Source organism: Citrus sinensis, chromosome 8 (genome assembly GCF_022201045.2).
Source record: "Citrus sinensis cultivar Valencia sweet orange chromosome 8, DVS_A1.0, whole genome shotgun sequence".
Taxonomy (NCBI): domain Eukaryota; kingdom Viridiplantae; phylum Streptophyta; class Magnoliopsida; order Sapindales; family Rutaceae; genus Citrus; species Citrus sinensis.
The window spans coordinates 29,833,574-29,855,085 of record NC_068563.1 but is presented as its reverse complement, the minus strand read 5'-3'; the positions used below and the strand labels follow the sequence as shown (position 1 = coordinate 29,855,085).

Genomic DNA, 21,512 nt, shown 5'->3' with positions numbered 1-21,512 from the left:
AACCGACAATCACAGAAAGCTCAGTCACCTGTGATCCAATGAAACCCGAACCACCATGCAATCGGGTTCCCTCTAATGGATCATCAAAGTTCAGTTTGATCGCCAGAATGTTGAGCCCAATCAAGACCCAAGGTGCGAAATACAGGCAAACCATTGCAGCCCATGGCTCAACTACTGAGAGCCCGATGCGATTGCGACAACCCCTCCATGCACCCCATTTCAGACATCTAAGGTTTTCCAATAGCCCACGAGTAATCATCTGAGCAACTATCGTAGTCCTGACAGGAGTCCTTCCCACAGCAGTCCAGTTACCTTGATCAGTTGTATTAGGGTAGGGTGCAAGAATTTTGTCAATTGAGCGAGGATTAAACCCAAACCAACCAATCCATTATAGGACTGTCCCAAGGACAACTAGTGTTGCATTATGCCCACGCATCGGAGCGGGTTCGCCGAATGCATGAAAACGGCCATGACCCCCAAAGCCCAACAACCCCTCCAACTAAACACACGACACTTGTACTTAAAAATGATCGACGTTGAATGGTACTTTTGGGTGGGGTTACTTGTTCGTATTTGTGTACTTGACACTTGGCTAGTTGTGCATTCTAATTCAGAGACTTGAAGAACCAAACGGATAGAGTTATAACTTGGATGCTACAAACTTAGCTTGTTAACTTGTCTAGGCTCCGTAGGCAGCCAAAAAATAGGGACAAGTTCTATCAAATGGACCGTAGCAGCCTAATGCTAATATATACACAAGGCATCCATGGCCACAACATTGCAAAGTATGCCATGCATGCATGTGTCTTGTTGGTTATGTGATAAATCAAATTAGTCTGGACATTGTCATTACATGCATGATTTTGATAATGAGTTGAGACTCTTCTACGTCACAAAACTAACTGTGGAATCCTTTGAAAAAAGAAAAATGAAATGTAACTTGAAGACAGGAAATTCAGGCTATCCTTTCGCTGCAAGGAAGCTCCATTAGATGTTAGTTTGTTTTCAAGACCCTGTACTTGGGGGCAAGGGTAAGGCTTCCCTTTACCCTCTAGTTTTTTTTTGGGCACAATTCCAGGCTCGATAACTCACCTAAATAGATAGAAGAGAAAATCTTTAGTGAGACAATTTCACCACATCATCGGGTAATGAATCACGGGTCGCTGACGATGTTTGAAACAAGCAAAGTTGATTGCTTAATCATACAGCATTAAGAGATTACATTAATGCCCCTGCATGCTCCTTATCTTCCATCATTCTGAACAACCAAGGAGACAAAAGCCTTTGATGGTTGGTCAAAATCTACGTCGTCATGTCACAAAATGACTTGTCTATTCACATACAAATAGGGTGTCTTGTTTTCTTTCATCTAAAATTTAAATAATACAAAAGCCACATGATTTTCATCCCACCTTAAAGCAACAAGAAATGGGGAAGACAAGAAAGCGAATATATCCAACACTTCCAAATTAAGATATTACTGATGATATGATGCCATGCAATTCATCTGCCTAAATGTTTCATGGCAACAACTTGGGTGCCAAGTGGATGTTGCCGTCGACCTACAATAAATACATATACAGACAACAGCATTTGTGCTTAAATTTCTAATTACAAATGGTAGTCGTGGAAGGTGTCAATACGCCTTTGCATAGCTGCCATAATCTCCTCCTGCAGTTCGGCTTGTGAGGGAAGGTCTCATAGTCACAATTGCAGATTCATTGGCTCCAGCTCTTATAGCAGCCTTTCCAGCTTCAAGAAATCTCTTGACTGCATCCTCTGCATATCTGTTGGCTTCACCCGCTGTCATATTTTTGCCCATATCCGGGTAAGTATTCAGGACATAATCACCAACTAGCTGGGCTGCAAGCTGGATCAGTTCAACTTGGAACTCTGAGAGTTCCTTGTCTTCCCTAGGTCCCCATGGTCTAAGAGACCTTGTCACCTCAGGTAGAGTAACTGTGTAAAAGTTTCAGGGTTAATTTGTATCATAGACGCAATGAGATGAACTAAAACTCCATTGGTGAAAGTTATCCAAATGAACCTCATACTGCAACCTTAGGTTTGGAAAAACACCATAAATTCACTAGCAGAAAATCCATATCACTATGAGCCTAAGTACTACATGGGTCCCAGCTAAGGGATTATATAAGAGAAACAATCACACAGTGCTTGGAACAAGGCCATTCATATCATGTATATATATTCACCATGAGGGCCTCTGTTAACGAAAGACAAAAACCACAAAGAAAACACAAATCAAGTTTTATGATCAAGGGGTTTCATTCCAACCTGGACAGTCATCACGTGGAGTTTTACGGAGTTGAAGGAACTTCTCAAAAGTGCCAGCCCATGCATCCCTCTTTGTCAAAAAGTTGGATTTTAGGTTGAAAAGCTTCTTCACAGTTGCAGGTATAGATGAATGTTCAAATTCTGAATGTGGAGTTGGTCCATTTGATCCATGGATCACTGCACAAAACTCAAAATAGTTAATCAGAGATCAAAGGACAATAAACATATTTTAAATCCAGAGGTCCAGGTTAACAATATAGGCCTGTAAAAGTTACTGTCTGGTTTTCATTGTTCACGATCAACAACTAGTATAAAGATGCATTAAAACCCCACAGTTCCATTAACAAGAGTATGAAAAACAGAATTTTAAGTTTCATTATTCATGTCCTGAGTTCAAAACGTAAGCTGTTAAATGGTTGCTTTGATCAGTCACTGAAGAAATAATATCAACTAGTCGTCAAATCGAGATTTCAACTACTCATGTACAGTTTACAAGATTTGCACAACAGACAGAGAAATTGCAGTAGTTTAGGACTAGGCTCCTTTATATATAATCATATTCTTGTACCAAAAGTGCAGCAATAAAGTAGCCTTCACCAATAGATTTTGTTTGTTTTAAGGTATTACTTGCTGCCAAACCATCGGCGGAACCTATTTTAAGATCTCTGGAAAAAGAGCTTAAGTTGAGGTTTCTTCTCCTTACAACGACATCACCAACTACATCTGCAGCAGCCAGATGCAGAAGGCTGCTTACCTATCAAACAAGGCCTACAGATATTTTCTCAATCTCTCACAAATACAAACCAACCATAGTGTTAGAAGCTAATTCCAAATTGACAAAATTAGCAAACACACAGAGGATACATGATACACAAATAAGATCAAAATCTAACTAAATATAACCGTAGGAAACTTCATATAACAACCTGCAGAAAATCTCCAGCCACATGGCAAAATGACGTAGGGAAACAAAACTCAACCAACCCAAATAAAACACCAAAAATCTAACCCTATGCCACAAATATCAAAAACCGTTTATATTTATAGATAAACAGAAAACAGGAAATTATCCAACTAAACCCTAACTTTTGCTCCAGATCAATCAAAGCACAATCCTAAAGTTAACTAAACATCATATACAAAATAGAATCAACAATCCATACACCAAAAGCAAATAACTAAATAAATTTCAAACTTACATAATGAGCAACATTTAAACTCCAATAACTCCAATGCTACAGCCCATCATAGACAATATAAAAATCAATAATACTAAACTTACAAACCGAGGATACAAAAATAAAATGGGGAGAAACTACCTTCGCTTGTCAAGTTTTTTTTTATAATAGTGATCACAGATTCTTCATACTGGTCACAAATTACAATTACAAACTTATGCCTTAACTTGACGGATGATGCAAAATCTGAGATCATAATTGTCGGAAGATGGAAGTGTGTCACATATGACATGGCACTACCACAGTTACTAGTTAGCCATGTGTCTACAGAGCAAATTGATTTTGTACAAATTTGCACGTATGTAAACATCAGTTTTTGGCATAAAAATGAGAAATTATTTTAAAAAAACAACAAATCGTTAGTCATGCACAGAACAAACAGAAATAAGCAAAAACATAACGACTTACCAGTGCCCTTGTCGATCCACGGCGAAATCAACAAAGTCGGGACCCGAACGCCCAATCGGTCAAACCGAAAGAAAAACGGGTCAGGCCCAATAACCCCATCGGGGCTGGGCACGTGAGAAACGGGGGTCGGCACGTGATCAAAAAAGCCGCCATGCTCATCGTACGTAATCAGGAAAGCCATTTCGTTCCACTGCGGGCTACTCCTTAGGGTCTCGTACACCTCCTTCACGAACCTCTGCCCTGCCGCCACGTCATGCGACGGATGATCGTCGTTCGCCGGAAATAACGAGATGTCGAAGTACCGCTGCTCAATCACCGCATAGTTCGGCAACTTGCCGAGCCTCGCGTGCCTCTTGAACTTCAACCCGTAGCTGTGGAATTTAGTCAAGTGCTTCAACTTTCGCAAAGATTTGAAAAACAAAGTGGCGGGGATATTTTGGTAATAAATACCGAAGGTGAGGCCATTTTCGTCAACAGAATCAAAAATCGTTTTTTGAGGGAATCCGTGGATTAGATCTTTCTTCACATTGCTCTGGCAGCCGTGCGACGTGGCGGAGTGAACGTAGAACCGGTTCGGCTGAGTCGACGACGGAACGGAAGCGAACCACCGGTCGAAGACGGCGAACTCGTTAGCCAACTCAGTGTAAATCGGTATAACCTCAGGTTTGAACCCGCTCATGACGGTTCTCGCCATGTCGGGGTCCATACTCATCGCTTGCTGGACAAAACCGTTCATCATTGGAGCAGAGTTGGGGGAGATGACATTCGACCCGAAGATTTGTTCGTGGATCGCTTGAAAGGAATGGCCCGGGTCGGAGTCAACGAAAATTGCGTCGTCAGAAACGAAGACTTTGGGAGACTTAGGGTCGGAAATGTTGACTGAGTTTGACTCCTTGCCGGTAAGGCCGTCGATGTCGGGTCGGGTTGACTTAAGCCAGCCGAGGATGTGATCAAAGGAGCGGTTTTCCATGATGAGGACTACTACGGTTTTGATCGGGCCTTGGATTTTGCGGTGGCTTTTGTGCAAATTGTCAAAGTCGAGGGGCTGGGATGAAATTATGAGGTAGAGGAACAAAATAATGGCGAGGGGTATTCCTCCTCGTCGACGGTAGCTCGCCATCACCGGCAGCTGAGAAAATCCGATGATTAAAGGAATGGAGTTGCTTGAGAGTTTAGTAAAGTAGGAAACATGAAGAATCCGTCTACTCGTGTGGGCTCTGCAAATAATAGGCTTTGGAGAAAGAAACGTATGTATACTTTTCAGTTTTGTGTGGGGAAGAAAGAATTTGGGTGGGAGCGTTCAACCAGTTATCTGACACGTGGCCGACGCTTAAGCAATCATTCGGCGTTCAATCCGTTATGGAACCTTCTTGGAGCGGTCATTAAGATAATTTATCCAAAAAAAATTATGATTTTTGAGGACAAAATACGGTTTGACGTCACTTTAGAACAAATATAAGCTACAATTTAACGTCGTTTTAATACTAGCTTTTAATCGTTTTCCTCGTTAAAATTGTAAGTATACGTGATTCATCTACATTCTACTTCTGATACGACAAATTAAAATTGTAAGCATACGTGATTCATCTACATTCTAATTCTGATACGTTCTTTGTCGTGAACTCTTATGAGAGTACAAGCTGTAGCTTTTGGTTCTTTATGCGACAACTTAATAATTTTAATCTAGCATAGTTTGACTTATATAAGAAGCATCCAAGGAAGCATCCATGGCCTTTATACAGTTGTTATAGAATAATAACGATGTTTAATATGACTAAAATATTCTTTGCAATAAGATTTTTGTCTTGCTCACCAGCTAGTTAAATCCATTGGTGCATATTCTAGGATTGATTCCTCAGTTCTTCAGCCGACTAGGCATTTTATTGTATATTTTATCAGTTGTTTTCCATTCAGGGTTTGATGATGCTGGGGCATACGCCCTTTTCATGATTTTGGTAAAAAAGGTTTTGGACGTCTTTTTCATTGAAACTTAATAAGTGGAAAGCTTTTGTTGGTGGTAATATTTTAGCAACTGCACAGCCAATCGGAGGCTGAGGGTAAGGTTAACATCATTTAATATTTTAATGGTTTTGAACGAATTCGGATTCACGAAAGAATGCTAAAGTCTTAATTGTGCCGACGCAATTGTTCAATTGCGTCCCGTCACAGACTCTCTCTCTATCTACATACACACACTCACTATTCACTCAATTCAGAATTGTTAAAACAGACTTTATAAAAATAAATATAGAAAATGAAGTGTTAGAATAAGTGCTCCTCACTCAAAGACTGCTCTAGTAAAAAACTAATCTGGATAGCGACTGAGTTCAAACCATGGACTAGGTTTAAAGGGGAGACATTTACCTAACCTATTCATTCGCCGGAACCTGACTGCCTCTAACCTCAAGGTGGCGTGCTCTAAAAAAGATGAAGAGACATCTTGAACTTGTTCTGTTTCCATTTGGGAAGCTCATAAAAGGTTCTTTTAGTCATTTTGAATTTTTCTTGAAATTCCTCTTCAGGTAAATATGCCTGAACGGAAGAAGAAAGTGCAGATAGTTGGTTACTGCATTGTACTGAAGACTGATATTAGCATAAAATGCAAGAGGCATGTAATGCTTAAACTGACATTTTTTTTTAAAGGAGATTAAACTGACTTAAGCAAGCTATTCCAAGATAAAAGCAACAGGAGATACCTCTCTTTTGGTCACATCTATGCCTATCACAGGGTTCCTTGAATCTACTCGCAATTGTTCGTATGAATATATCAATGAGCTGACCCCAGCTTCACTTTCATTAAACTGAATTGCCTTAGTGCTCTTAGAAGAGGAGCTTGGCTCTCCAGTCAGAGAATCTGCAATAACAATGATTAATCTACATATTAACAGCCTTTTCAAGATATTAGAGGAATAGGGGGGAAAAGAAACAAGCATAATAATGATCTCAAAAAATATAGAGATAATGGTAGAATAGTCTAGTGATGTTTGAATGAGTATTAATGAGACTAAATCAAGTTTCAATTAGTGGGATCTCTTCAATGCGACTCAACTTGTCTCATTTCAGTTGCAGAAACTTAATGCATAAACCTTAATTTTAACGTTTTTGTGGCTACTGGACGAATTAAAGGATGATTCATTAGCATAGCTACCTTTATCAAGAGTCGATTCTGAAAAGAGCAGCTGGGCTGTTGGAGTTTCACAGAATGCTCTGTGTCTATCTGCAGAGTTCAATTTTGAACTTGATATGCTTGGTATAGGACTCCCACTACCTTGCAAACCATTTGAACTGACGGATCTGCTTCTCAAACTGTCTGGAGTAGTCTCTCCGAAGTAAGGTTTCCATGAGTTTCTTACAGATGCCTGAATGATCATTTATATCATAAATAAAATAAATCTTCCTATAGGAACTAGTCAGTGAATCTCAGCTCCAAGATACATATATTCTTAAGAAATTGTACTCTAAAAGTCATAAAAATATAAAGCAAATCTGATTTCCCTTAAATGCATGGCATGTTAGCCAACAAACAATCAGGCATACAAAACAGTTGTCACTTACTTCTATACTTGGTCTTCCCTTCAAAATAGCAAGCTTTCGCTCAAATGAGTTACCGTGCATCTGAAACCAGCAAATATATTAACTTAGTCTTTAAGTGATATCCTCAAATATATATGCTACCTGGACACATATCATGCATGTCTACAATTGGTTTTCACAATAATGTCCATGAAGTAAGGTTAAAGTGATTCCCAATCCTGGAGGAGAGCAAAAATATAATCAACTAGGATGGCAAGTGCTCCACTTACTTTTGCTTTCAAGGGATCCCATGCGAAGAAGCAGGTGAAAAAAGGTGGTTCATGCCCTTCTGTAACGACATAGATAGGAGTCTCCAGAGACAGTCCTTCAACCAGAATGTCTGTCTCAAGGAATTTCTGCAATTGTAGGAGTAAAAGAAAATGATAACATAACTTAGGTGAAAAGTATCAAGTATGCACCATAATGAGCCAACCATAGATCTTGCAATGATTTGAAGTGTTCAATTACTTGTAGGTGGCGATGCATTACCACAAAAGAATCGTCACCTGGATTAGGTAGTGGTTATAAACTTTAGACTAATGCAAAACATAAACAAATGACCAATTTCCTATGAAGCATTAAATTTTGCAAGATTTAGATCGAATACCAATTTAAGGCGTATCCTCTGAAGTAATTCCAATAAATGAATGTGGTCAACACTAACATAAACATTGAGGCACATTGTATAAACATTGAGGTATATGGTCAAACTCACAATAGCCGTCAAAGTAACTGATCAAAAGAATTTCACCTTGAGCATTGCAAGTTGAAATGAATAATTACCTGGCCAATATTGAGGGCCTGTTGTTTCGAATTAAGATCTGAATGACATCCAATCCAAACATATATTTCTCTGCAGCAGTCCAGCACTAAAATGTCTTCAGTAGTTAAATCATCCTGCGTGAAGTTGTATATCTCCTTCACCTGAAAGTTAGGTCGTATCAACAGTCAATCAACGACTCTACAAGAAAACTTCTGACTTCATGAGACTGCACTAGCTTGATTATCCACTATACTTTACTGTTTGTTCCTAATAACAGAAATGAAGATCCTGAAACCCTGAACTGAATTTTCCTTTTAAAATTTAAAATTCTTCAGGTGAAGAGAATGGATATTTATTGAATTTCAGGAAAAGAACTGTCTTCAGAATCCGGACTAGTTCTGAAGAACAAAACGAAACAAAGTCAAAACAACATCAAAAAGTGTAGCAGCCTATAATTTAAACAAGCAGACTGAATTGACGTACAGGGAGTGAAAAAAAGAAAAGCTGGGAGGGGATTCCCATTGAATGAACTTTTATGAAGTTTGATATGAAATGAGTTGTATGAATCAGTATTTTCTTGACTGTAAACAAATAAAACTTAATTAACAGGTATTTGTTTTCACAACATACTGTCAAGTAAAGAATTAATCTGCTCCAATTGCCTTAACTATCATCTCTAAGTAACTATCAAACTGTTTGCATGTCAGTCTATAAAATAGCACACGTGTGTACCTTGAGATCACCTGAAAAGGGAGAATGATCGAAGCAGCAACAGAACAACCCACAATTAGAGAAGAATTACCGCCACTACAGCTAGGATGCTTCTGATTCAAGACAACCAAATTACCTGTGAGAAAATAAACTAAAAACAAAGGGTGTTCTGCTTACCTTCGGTCAAGGTACATGTGAATAGATGTGGATCTTCAATGAATCCCTTTATCTCTTTTTCTCGTGGATACTCTGATTTTCCACCAAGTGCATTCCAGAAAACTTCTGGTTCACTTCCTTCCCTCACTGATATGGGTTGCCATGTCGGCTGAAAATGCCATAAAGAAAGGATAAAAAAGGAGAATCGTTATGATGAGGTGCAGGAAACAAAAGAAAAATTAGTAGTGTTTGATATAATCATGTAATTAGCACTTTAGACTTTAGTCCCAATGGAAGTTTTAGTGCAATATTTAGAGCATCAACGATTTAATTCATTTTAAATCTTGTAGTGGATGCATTGATAAAATCTTGCTCCAGTTGAAGATTCTAATATCACGTGTTCAAGTTCAGAAGACGCGGTACACACATTAATCAATTCAACCATTCTGTCAAGAAGGTCATGGTCTCTACTAGATGACAGATTCCCAATCCAAGTAAAAACAGATGCTCCATTTTGCAGGATGTAACAATAAGATGAATTCAGGCAAGTTGAAACCTGCAACAATTTGTTTCAAAATTAATTAGTACATAGATAAGGGGCTCATGGTAGCATAACAAACCAAATAAAAAAATAAAAAGATCGACTCATGCAATCTTCATTCTTTGAAGACCAGAAAGAAAGCCGCCTCCTTGGAGATTATTTCCAGAGCTCAAACTTACTCGATCAACTTGGAATGCTTGCATGTTGCTAGGACTTGTGCCTTGAATACGGAAAAGAGCCGTCTTTTTTTCATCATAAGTTTCACCCACAATACCTTCCTCTACAATAAACTTCTTGTATTGTGCACTTAAACCTCCCTAGAAGAAAAGGCAAGACAAAAAGACTAAAGCACATGTCATTTTTATCTATGTATTTCCTCCAAACCCGAAAAATACTATCCATTTTACTGAGTTTTAAAGAAATAAAACAAAAAGGAACCTCCAAAGTACAAACCTTAAAGACAATCAATGATTGAAAGATCAAGAAAAATTGAACTGGCTCCATATCCTGATGAACTTGAGCCTAAATCATATTCATATAAGTTACATTATTAAGAAGTCATTTAATTGAGCAATTCAGCAAGAGCAAGTAAATAATCATGGACACAATATTGACAAGTATTATTATCAACTTTAATCAACTTCATGTGCAGTACATGAAGTGTTTCAATGATTTGTGCACAAGAGAATGTACCATGACTGCTTCCCCCCTGGTTGAATCAACAATGGCGCTCATATGGGAGATGGCAGCAGCTCTGTCTTCCTGAAACATAGAAAAACTAAGAAATAAAAGAAGGCGAAAGCATGATCCGAGAGTTTATTAAGGAATAAAGAGAACCAAATAATTAATTCAAATAAATTGTTTTGATAACCATTGAGGCCCACTAAGAAAGTGTCCATCACTCATACACTAAGCTTACCGTCATACTCTCATGACCAAACCATGCATAAATAATATTCTCATCCCTTCCATTGCCAGGGTATGTGTACTTAACAATATAGCAATCTCCACTGAAAAGCTTCATCTGTTCTGCAGCTGGAAGAAGTGACAGTTCATCACCATTTACCTGCCAAACCTGAAATTTCACCATTGCATCAGCACAAAATATATGAAAATAAGCTAAATTAGAGAAGTGGTCTTAGAGAGAAGAAAGAAACTAGGAAGAAAGAGAAAGAGCTACTTTAAGTATGCCTCTGCAATTAACATAGGGCTCAAAGTCTTCTTCGGGAAGCTCCTTCACATCATGACCTTGTTGCTTGAATATTGCTGGTGTGAAAAGCGGAGAAGAAATTTACATGTATGAGGACTAGAGCACTATCATAAGGAACAAAGCTGCTATTTCCTTAACATTTTAAAAACTTCGTGGCAATAGTTACAAACCTGCTACTTTTTCTCGACCTTCATCATAAAGCTTGGGTTCTGCTATCTGAGGCCAACTATCAAAGTAAGATCTAAATACGGTAGTTTCTAGACCTTCAGTTAAAAACGTTAAATGAGTTCCAGTTGTTCTGCCCTGATTTCTGAGAAAATCCTGCAAAAGAGAAGCTAGTAACTAAGTCAAGAATAATCCCCAGTAATTGGCTTGCAAATACTGTCAGTCACAATGTCACATTCATAAACAAACATGTTCTTCCCTGTAAGAATGACCCATTTTCCAAACATTCAGTGGACTACATCATATATTTATTAACTTAATACATCTGTGGTATAAGATACAAGTTTAGAGAGCCATTACAGTAACTCTTTTGGAGATACAAATGTACAACTTCAAAGGTTGACTCTAATACAATGAACTTTCATGCTAAGACAGAAGGTAGTATTTTAGGGAAGTCCATCTTGTAAGAGTCTGAACAGCCTCAGCATGTCGGTGGGGGGAGAGAGAGAGAGAGAGAGAGAGTTCTTACTTCTGAAGCAGAGATGGATATCCTCCGTTCTGTTATTGAGGTATTTCTTCCCATCCAAACAAAAACTTCATTAACACAGTCCAACATATAGCACTTATCTTTTTCAAGCATATCCTTGTTCAACGAATTGGCTGCAATTTGACATAATTTTCCCTGAAGATTAATCCTGTCAATAAAAGATCAACATTAGAAGGATAATCAGAAGTTTGGTATGATAAAAATGTGAAAAGAACAAGATGACTAAATGGAGATGACATTACACAAGTTAATGAGTTTGAAAAAGGCTTCCTTTATAAACTAAGAAAAATGGGTACAAAATATATTTCAATTACATATACGTGCAACTTAATTCTACTCATCTAAGGCTTAACCAAGAAAATTCTACTCATCTAAGGCTTAACCAAGAATTGGTAATTTGAAGTGGTAACACACAAGCTTCACAACAATGAGGAACGAAAGCAGAATCAAATCACATAGATTTCTCAAGATACCAAGACAAAACTAACCAGAAAAACGTAGTGGAAGGAGTATCAGGTTGTTGCTGAAAAGCAGAAGGTGAATCCCGGGGAATAGGAGCATAACCACCAAATAAACTCCAAAATTCACCAACATCAGAATCTCCAACAAATTTCCCATCCTCTGCAGCAACAGAAAGGTTATCAAGTAGAATATCCTTTAGACAGAACAAAAATCAAGAAATAGAAAGATTCCGACCTACAGTTGCCACCCCGCACTTTCCACCATGTTTATCTTCTTTGATATACTGAACAACCTCCAAGGCTTTAGCCCTTTCTTGGATGCTAGAGTTGCAACCACTGAAGAGGAAAATTTTTGATGCAGTGTCAACTATGAAGACATCATTGTGGTTCAAGGATGACCGAGAAAAAGGCACCTGAAAATTTTTTGACCGAGAAAAATTTTAGAACACACACCACGGCAAACATATGAATATATAGCCAAATCATAGAGAATATGATAAGTGCTAGCATATATCATTAAAAGGTAAGGAAGAAAGATGGATTTTTTTCCCCCCAAGCAACAATTGGCTAATTGCTTTTCCTTTCCTTCTTCAAATTTTCTTTTTGTTCAAGGAAGTTAACTCAGTTTAGTTACATACTAAATTTATCTAACTTCAAACATAGCTTACTTCTTTAACACGAACGACATGATCTCCTTTGCATGTTAACATGCTGATTTTGTATGTCTCACCATTTGATTTCCCTGATCGCAAAGAGTATTTTCCGTCTAAAGGTATAATACATGGTCTAAAATAAGATAAGAATTTCTCTGTCTCTTGGCCTTGAACTTCTCTATATTGCACGGTGCAGGAGCCAAGAGCTGCATCTAACTCAAGTGCTTTATCAGATACCAAAGTCGAGTCCTCCTGCCAACACAGTGAACAACCTCAAACACTTTTGCGCTGAAGGAGATGTCAAATATCAAAGTTGGTTAACAAAATATCACTCAAATCACACAATTGAACAGAAACCATAACAGACCTCGTTCACATCATTTCCCAGCCAATAATGTATGTCATGCTGAGGAGGACCACTTTTTAGCAAAGCAGTCTGTCACAGACAACAATCGAGAGGAATAAACTTGTATTAAAGATCAACTGAGTGAATTTTCAAAATAAACACCAAGATATCAAATGTCAAGTAAGGTTTCCGAAATTCGTCCATGGCTTAATAATTCGAAATGAAATTTGATTAACTCCCGCAAAACTTACATTTAGAATGACATAGGCACTTCCAGTATAGAATTTGCCATGCGAAGACTTAGGAACAGATACCAACTGAAGATTCTCAATGCACCAGATTTCCAAACCACTGTACATAATTCGGTTAAGGATACTAGGATAGAATAAATGAACTAGTTTACAACCAAATCTTCTAGAACTTTGACTTTAATTGCTTCAAGACAAAATGCTAATACAAGTTTCCTCGAAAAGCAAGTACATGCTATATTTTTACAATTAAGTAAAAGATAACTCTATTAGTTCATTTATCTCAGAAATTTTAGAACAAATAAATGATAAGGAATTAAGGATACAGCTTCTTTCCTGCACCATCGAATGCCGAATCAATGTCCTTGCTGTGAAGAGACATTGTCTTTCGTAGCTCTGAAACTCCACCAAACGAAACGTCGCGACAATTAAAATATAAACCTGCAGAGGCCGAGGCCGAGGCCGAGGCCGAGGCCGAGCGTCGAATTTCAATATCTTACAGTTCTTTCTTCGTGTTTCTTTCTGAAGCCCAAAAAAAAAAAGTTGAAATTAAACATGCTCCATTTTCATACAGCAGCGATCATGATAAACGACCAAAAGATGAATAATAATCAAAATAAACAAAAATTTTAATCTATCCAAAACAAAAATAACAATATATAAACAAAAGTTAGTTAACAACCTCTCCTCTATTTAGATTTGAACAAGAGAGCGAAGGAGAGTTGTTTTGTTTGAATCTGTCAATGAATTGAAATTTTGGTCAACAAATTAATTATGATGAATGTGGAAATGGATACGCAATTTGAGTAATTTAAAAAGTTTAAAGAGAGAGAAGAAGAAGAAGAAGAAGGAGGATGAATGATATGTTTGGCATTATCGTCCAGCTAACACGGGGCCCACTCCTGAAAGTGGTGAGCTTTTTGTTGTTTAATTTAATTAAAAGAAATATTATTGAAAGGAAAGTTGAATTGCTGAAGGCCTGGCTGAGGAGTGAAGTTAAGGCGGCAGTGTCTGGCCAGTGGCCGTATGCAGCTGGGCACAGAGGTTATGAGTTGCCGCCACATTACGGGTGTTTTCCCGCTACTATGTTTTCAACTTTTTGGCGAAACGGCGTGCCTGGCTTGCGTTTTTCGAGTGGGACCTAAGCGTGCTAATCGATCAATCGTAAGTGACAAATATTGATGATGATAACAAAAAATTGATGTATCGCATGAAGAACAACAATAATAATAGCACTTGTGCTACTGCAACTGCTACACATAAATAATTTTCTATTAAAAAGTTCTTTAGTAGAATTTAATGTTTCTTGTAATAGAGATCGTCATGTGTATTATGGATGTGGACATTAGGTATATTAATATTTATAAATAAATAAAATTGTAAATATTGTCAAACAAAAAGAGTATAAGATGCCAAAAAAAATTTGATAGTTAACTAGGTGTAAGATTGGTAATGGAACGAGATGGGATGGAATGAGATTTATTAATCTCAATTTCATCATGTATATGTAAGTGGGATAGAAAAATGTCACACTTCCGTCCTTTTTTTTTTTGGGACAAAAACATGTCTTGATCCCGTTCCAAAAGAGATGGGATCTTGCAGGATCACATCCCAATTGAAAAAATTCTCATTCTTAGTCGGCAATGAGATAAGATAGAACAAAATTTGTCTCTCCCACTCTCGTCCCATATATGCAAGTGGGATAAAAAAAATATATTGCTCCCGTTCCTGAATTTTTTTATGAGATAAAAATATATCACAATCTCATCCCATCGAGAAAAATTACCATTCATAATTAAGTGTCCATTTGGAATTGCTTTTGGAAGCTTTAAATGTGATTTAAAAATTTAAAAGTTAATTTAAGTATTTAGTAATTAATTTTTTTAAATCGCTTTTGGGAAAATTATCTCATCTTATAGTAGATTTTGAAAAGTAGGTAAAAAATAGTTTTTCAAAAGCTAATTTTGATAATCAATTTTATAATTAATATAATTCTATGTATATCCTCGTATATGTTGTAGAAATTCAAAATTGTCCTTATTAATTGAGAAATAAAGGCATTGACTTTAAAGAGAATGTTGTTATTACCAATTAATATTGAGATAACAAAATAAAAAATAAAACTAATAATATATAATATTTATTTTAGTTATCAATTATTATATATACACAATAAAAAAATTTATATACAAGTTTTATAAATGTGTGAATAAATTTTATTTTACATTATATCCAATTCAATTATTTATATTTTTATAGTAGTTTAACACTAAAATTTACAAAACACATATAAGTGCTTTTAAAACTTACAACACATTTAAAAATAAATTTTACTTTATTTTAAAAATATTTAATTAATTTTCATCATAACTGATTATTTTCATAATATATCTAGCAATAATTATTTTAAAAATTATAGCATCACCAAACTAGTCTTAAGTCTCAAAAGAAGAATAAGGGCGTGGTACAACTACTACACCAAAGCCAAACCCATAGTAGGGAACTTAAAATGCAATGGGATTGGATACATAATGAAAATGGGAAAAATAAATAAATGATTAATATAGACTACTTATTATTGGAACCAACTGAGCTACCGAATTGAATAAAGATATCAAGTTATGAAGTGATTATTCATTTTTTTTTCTTTGGTTGAATGGGTGAAGGTTTTAATGATGCGTTTAATAAGTTAGAATCAGAATGAGCTAGAATCGAAATGGGCATGAATGAGAATGCACTGAAATGAGAATGGAGAATGGAAATTAGAATAAATTGTCTATTTGAATTATAAAAATTGGAATCAAAATGAGTGAAATTGCCATTATTGTATTTACTTTATCTTGAAATCATAACTGGAATGAGTTAAATTGTAATAAATTATTAAAAAGTACTTAGTAAACTATTGTCATAATTTTTATTTTATGTTTTAATTATAATGATTATTTATTCAAAAATGATTATTATTAATGATTATTGTTAATAATATATTAATATATTAATTAATTGTAAAATTTTAATTAATTAATTGTTAATAATGTATTAATATTTATTAATTATAATAATTTAATTAATTAATTATTATAATATATTAATTAATTATAACTAAGGACAAAATGGGTATTTTTAATTTTGTGGGATGGCAAAATGGTCATTCTTAGGAATGGGAGACTCATTCCCACCACTATCCTTAGAAATCAATCTCCCTAAGCCCCACGATTCTTATTATGATCTCTGACTCTATTTTGTGAAGTAAACACTATTAATAATTTTGATTATGAATTCCGATTGCCCAACCCAAGAAGTAAACGCACCCAATTTAAATGTAAATAAAATGACAAATTATTATGAGAAGAAAGAGTAACGGATGAAATTGTGTTCAATGTTACAAATTCACAATGTGCACAAACTATAATTTCCAAATCCACATCAAAATAAATTAATTCTCAAGCCTCGCTTTCAGCTAACACTGCCCCAAAATGTATTGCATGCTTAAATCATACTAATTGGATCCAACTCATATATTGTATGGTAAGAATTTTTAACTGTGAAGAATATTTTTTTTTTTTTTGAGACTGATTAATCATCAGATTACTGCATTACACAGATATTTACAACAACTGCCTATTGTAGCAGAGGTATTACACTGATATTTACAATCAGATATACATGATTGGGACTTACATTATTACAATGAATTCTATGAAGTACATGCCTAATACAAATAACCCCTCACAGGAGAGGATGTCCATACTCCACTTGCATTTCGCAAGGGAAAAGGATATAAAGAACATTTAGCCCCCACAATACTTTTGTGGGGGCTAGAACCGCTGCCCTCACAATGCTTGTGAGGGCAGCAGCCCACCACTTCGGCCAAGGCCGAAGTGGCAACTGTGAAGAATATTTAACTGCGAAGACTGGTGATAATAACATTAAAACTCGGGCCTTCCTTGACATCAGCCAATTATCTCACGCCAAACAAAAGAGTTGGGTTACTTATGCGCATGTGCACGCGCGTTCATTAATTTTTTTTTATATGATAAAAATATACTTTCAATCAGCATCATATTAAAATTAAGAATAAATTAAAAAATAAAACAACACACTCTAACGTAATGTATTTCACTCTTAGTATATTAAATAAATTTTGTATGTCTTTAGTGTGTGTGTGTGTTTTTTTTTAAGTAAATGAAGTTTATGTTTACTTTTGATAAAATAATAATAATGTTGATCATCTATTTATTTATCTTGACCATATTAAATTCATGAACAACCTAAAAATTTGGGGAAAAAAACCATTCCTATGAAATCTTTTTTTTTTGCATTAAATATATATTTAATTTATTATTTAGTGTTATTATTATTATTTATGCATTAAGTTATTCTTAAATTTTAAAATTATGCACAAATTTAAATTTTATTTAATTGTGCTTGAGAGTTTTATTTTTAAATGGTTTATATCTCTTTAATTGGAAATCTTATTTTATCTTTAATGAATTTTAAAATAAACTAATAATAAACTATTAAAAGAGTATTTTAAATTATTATTTAAAAAATAAAATAAAATGAGCTATTAATTAAATAATAATAATGAAATTGTCCATTATAAAAAAACTTTTTCCCTTATGAAATGTTTTCAAGGAGTGGGTATTCGGATTGATTTTTTTTTTAAATGAATCGAATCAAACCAAATGAATAGCACTCAACCAAACGGTTTATATTTTCATGAACCAAATGGTTTGTGTTCGGTTCGGGCTTAATGCACAAACCGATCGGTTCAAGCAATTTAATTTGAAGAAAAAAAATCCTACTTGACCTAACCCCCCCCCCCCTCACGCTCACGCTCACTCTCTCTGTCTCCGGACATGATCTCACGGGTCTCGCCCTCTGGTCTCACCGCCTCACTCTCTCAGTCTCACAGCCGTCACTCATGCACCATCAACCGCCAGCAATCGTGATTCAATATTTTTTAGTAGCTTTTGGCAGACGGTAGATTGCAGATCGTGATCGTGATTCAGCCACCTTGTCGCCAGGCGCCAACTATTGCTATCGCATCCTCGTTAAGCCGTTGCCATCGCACCGGAGAGTCGGAGAAAGTAAGTTGTCGACTTCTTTTTTTAATTTTTATTTATGTGATAGTGCTTTGAGAATGACTATAATATAATGTAACGCTTTTTCATCTTCTCTAGATATTTCCTAATTCCTATTACACACAGATAAATAATCACTATATAAGCGATGGCTCTCTCCGTCAAAATTTATTTTCTTATTTTATTTTATTTCATATGACTTGAAATCTTCTTTCTCTTCTTCAGTCCTTTCGTACGGCGAAATGAATCCCTTAACACAGGTGAAAAGGATTCAGCACATAAATTCAAAGGAAGCGGATCTAGGAATATCCGACGACGCTTCGTGGCATGCCAAGTACAAAGATTCGGCTTACGTTTACGTCGGCGGCATCCCTTTCGATCTCACTGAAGGCGATCTTCTCGCGGTTTTTGCCCAGTAAGTACATACCTTTATGTCTCTTAAGCATTTATTCAAACAGTTAATATGCGAACTTTTGTGAACTTCTTTTCCTTTTAGCTTTTAATATTAGGGCAGTTGCACATGCAAGATCTTAACTTCTAAGTGTGGGCATTTATGTTAATGTGTTGAAAATACTGTGAATAATTAACTTATCGTGAGATAGAAGTATTTATTTACTTGTTTGTTGGCAACTAAATTCTGGTTTGAAATTGAATATATTCAGATGTGGAGAGATTGTTGATGTTAATCTTGTAAGAGACAAGGGTACTGGAAAACCCAGAGGTTTCGCTTTTGTTGCATATGAGGACCAAAGAAGTACGATTCTCGCTGTAGGTTGTTTGCCATCTCCTGCAGGCTCATTTAAAGATGTTAGAACTTATTGCTAGAGCAAGCTTGTTTATGGAATGTAATTTTAATTACTTTCTGTGAATTGTCTTTCAGATAATCTGAATGGTGCTCAGATATTAGGACGAACTATAAGAGTTGATCATGTTGCTAAATACAAAAAGAAAGAAGAAGAGGATGAAGAGACACGGCAGCGGATGCGGGAGGAACGAGGAGTCTGCCGTGCTTTCCAGAGAGGTGAATGTACTCGCGGAGACGGATGCAAATTTTCCCATAATGAGCAGGTAAGGTCTATATGTCTCGTAGGAAGGCATCATTACAATTTATTTATTGTTCTTTGGCTGGCTAATTAATATTTTTGTTTAAATATTGAATTGATAGAATCAACCTACCAAAGATTAATGTGCTAACCAACATATTCGGTGCCTTATTTAAGTGTTTCTCTAGAGAAAACTTATAATTAAGGGACTATGTATGTGCTACTATTTATAGGAAGTCAAATCTTAAAGTTGATTGTCTAGCAAATTGTGCAGTAAAAATAGTGGCCAGGTGTCAATTAACTGCCATTTTAAATTTGAAGATACAGTTACAAACAACCCAAGTTGGATGCAGACATGCATTTAGGAGTGGATTGTGTTTATCTAGATAAACTTAACTCTAAACAATATTGTTTCATGCTTCCTTCTAATATGTTTAAGATGTGGTCTAAGGAAAAAAGAAAAAAAAGATCATGTATTGTTACAGGCAAATCTGTTATTGAAAATTTGAAAATGCCTTTTTGGTGTTTGTTATCAATTAACCATTAACAATATAAGAATGAAATATTTTCAGTTTGTTCATGCAAAAAGTTACCAAAGCATCATACCCATGCAGGCGGCGGTGGTGATGAATTGGATATGATATCCAAACTATTTCAAAATTTACATTCCTTATCCTTTACAGGTTTCTTATTTCATGATTTTTTGCTTTTTCTTTATCCAGAGAGCTGCAAATACCGGTGGGGGTCCTCAGGATAGAAGTTCGAGATGGGGACATGAGAAGTTTGAAGGTTTTAGCTGGGGTAAGAATGATTCAAGTTCCAGAGCAACAGGCAGTGGAAGGGTGGCCCTAGAGGGCAATCCAAATCAAAGTGATAGAAGGGAGGAAAAGAGATCAATAAGGCACGATCATAGAGAGAAACCAAGAGAAGATCATGGTAGGAGGGAAGATAAGAGATCGCGAAGGCATAGTGACAACAATGAATTTGAGGCAAGGTCCAGAGAGGATCATTACAGGAGGGATGAAAAGAGACCTAAAAGGCATGAATCTGAATCCTATTTAAGAGAGGACCAAGACAGAAGAGGAGGGGACAAATCCTCAACTGGGCGTGGGGACTCATCGTCCCACCGTCATAGAGAGAGATGATCAACACATAAATCAAGTAGATGAGAATGCTATAAGAATTTATGGTGAAGCTTTACATTGTGGGTCCACATTATATGCAGACTGTTCCGTCTCCCTATATGTCTCAATTATTAACAACCACAGCTTTAACAGACCGGCCATTGTCTAAGACCAAGTCACCTAGATGGTCTGTTTTTACTTTTTAACCTGGAAGGCTTGATGTTTGGTTGGTTGGTGCGATTAGCTAATTTTCAGAGTTATTGAGTGTTGACTCGACTTCGGTGGCAAAGCATCCTTGAATGTCTGCACAATGCAGTATGTTGTTGATCGCATCAGTTTGGTAAAAGAATAGGCACTAACTTAAATATGGATTAAGTTTTCTGGATTTGCACGGTGGTGTCATGAAAGGGATTCATCAAAATTTCTCCTCGCTTATCCAAATCATGCATCTTGGTACTGTTAGATTAAGAAAATAGAAGTATAATTGTATGGGATTGCATTAGCTTCCAAAATAATCAATTCTTTTTACAAATAATTTGGTGAGATGTTTGGTGATTTTAGATTATTATATGATCACTTGTCAAATAATCTACCGTATATGTTTGATAAGTTAATCATAACAGTACAAACACACGCATATATATATATGAACAACAATACAAAATGGAGTTACTGTAATTAATAACCATTATAAAATATAAATAGAAAGTTAAAAAAAATAAAAATATTAGTAGTGCTAATTAATGTAATAAATTTACTAATTACAACACATGATTATAGATAATTATCCATGACTTTCTGTTTATTTCACATGCTACTACAAAGTATATACTACTATTTCTTCATATTGGATAACTACTATATAGTTATAACTTAGCAGCTGCCGTGATAATGTTACTTTGATAGTTTGATGTAATCTTTCAATGCTGTTAATATAATAAAATAA

The 21,512-nt window shown here is 35.9% G+C and overlaps 3 protein-coding genes across 4 annotated transcripts; 1 reads left to right on the top strand and 2 right to left on the bottom strand.

Annotated features, from left to right (window-relative positions):
* Nucleotides 1-1,450: 1,450 nt before the first annotated feature.
* On the bottom strand, nucleotides 1,451-5,261 carry LOC102616532 (non-specific phospholipase C1). Its single transcript, XM_006488440.4, has 3 exons — nucleotides 3,939-5,261; nucleotides 2,293-2,469; nucleotides 1,451-1,959 (listed from the first exon to the last, which is right to left on the bottom strand). Exons 1-3 carry the CDS (start codon nucleotides 5,056-5,058, stop codon nucleotides 1,637-1,639), a joined length of 1,620 nt encoding a protein of 539 aa, XP_006488503.2. The 5' UTR covers nucleotides 5,059-5,261; the 3' UTR covers nucleotides 1,451-1,636.
* Nucleotides 5,262-6,017: 756 nt separating this feature from the next.
* On the bottom strand, nucleotides 6,018-14,442 carry LOC102616241 (villin-1). Its single transcript, XM_006488439.4, has 23 exons — nucleotides 13,995-14,442; nucleotides 13,639-13,834; nucleotides 13,316-13,415; nucleotides 13,086-13,154; nucleotides 12,734-12,970; nucleotides 12,301-12,478; nucleotides 12,093-12,225; nucleotides 11,587-11,752; nucleotides 11,063-11,213; nucleotides 10,863-10,948; nucleotides 10,602-10,757; nucleotides 10,376-10,444; nucleotides 10,136-10,204; nucleotides 9,862-9,999; nucleotides 9,569-9,697; nucleotides 9,163-9,310; nucleotides 9,007-9,017; nucleotides 8,295-8,435; nucleotides 7,742-7,867; nucleotides 7,494-7,553; nucleotides 7,087-7,297; nucleotides 6,635-6,792; nucleotides 6,018-6,470 (listed from the first exon to the last, which is right to left on the bottom strand). The coding sequence occupies exons 2-23, from the start codon at nucleotides 13,692-13,694 to the stop codon at nucleotides 6,357-6,359; spliced, it is 2,706 nt and encodes a 901-aa protein (XP_006488502.2). The 5' UTR covers nucleotides 13,695-13,834; nucleotides 13,995-14,442; the 3' UTR covers nucleotides 6,018-6,356.
* Nucleotides 14,443-18,122: 3,680 nt separating this feature from the next.
* Nucleotides 18,123-21,101, top strand: LOC102615951 (zinc finger CCCH domain-containing protein 42). 2 transcript variants are annotated; one of them, XM_025102258.2, is made up of 5 exons: nucleotides 18,123-18,405; nucleotides 18,625-18,814; nucleotides 19,062-19,153; nucleotides 19,280-19,467; nucleotides 20,165-21,101. In XM_025102258.2, the coding sequence occupies exons 2-5, from the start codon at nucleotides 18,642-18,644 to the stop codon at nucleotides 20,585-20,587; spliced, it is 876 nt and encodes a 291-aa protein (XP_024958026.2). In that variant the 5' UTR covers nucleotides 18,123-18,405; nucleotides 18,625-18,641; the 3' UTR covers nucleotides 20,588-21,101. The 2 variants fall into 2 exon arrangements, with proteins under 2 accessions (XP_024958026.2, XP_006488501.2); XM_006488438.3 differs by having other exon boundaries at nucleotides 18,124-18,405; nucleotides 19,062-19,171.
* The last annotated feature ends 411 nt before the right edge of the window (nucleotides 21,102-21,512 follow it).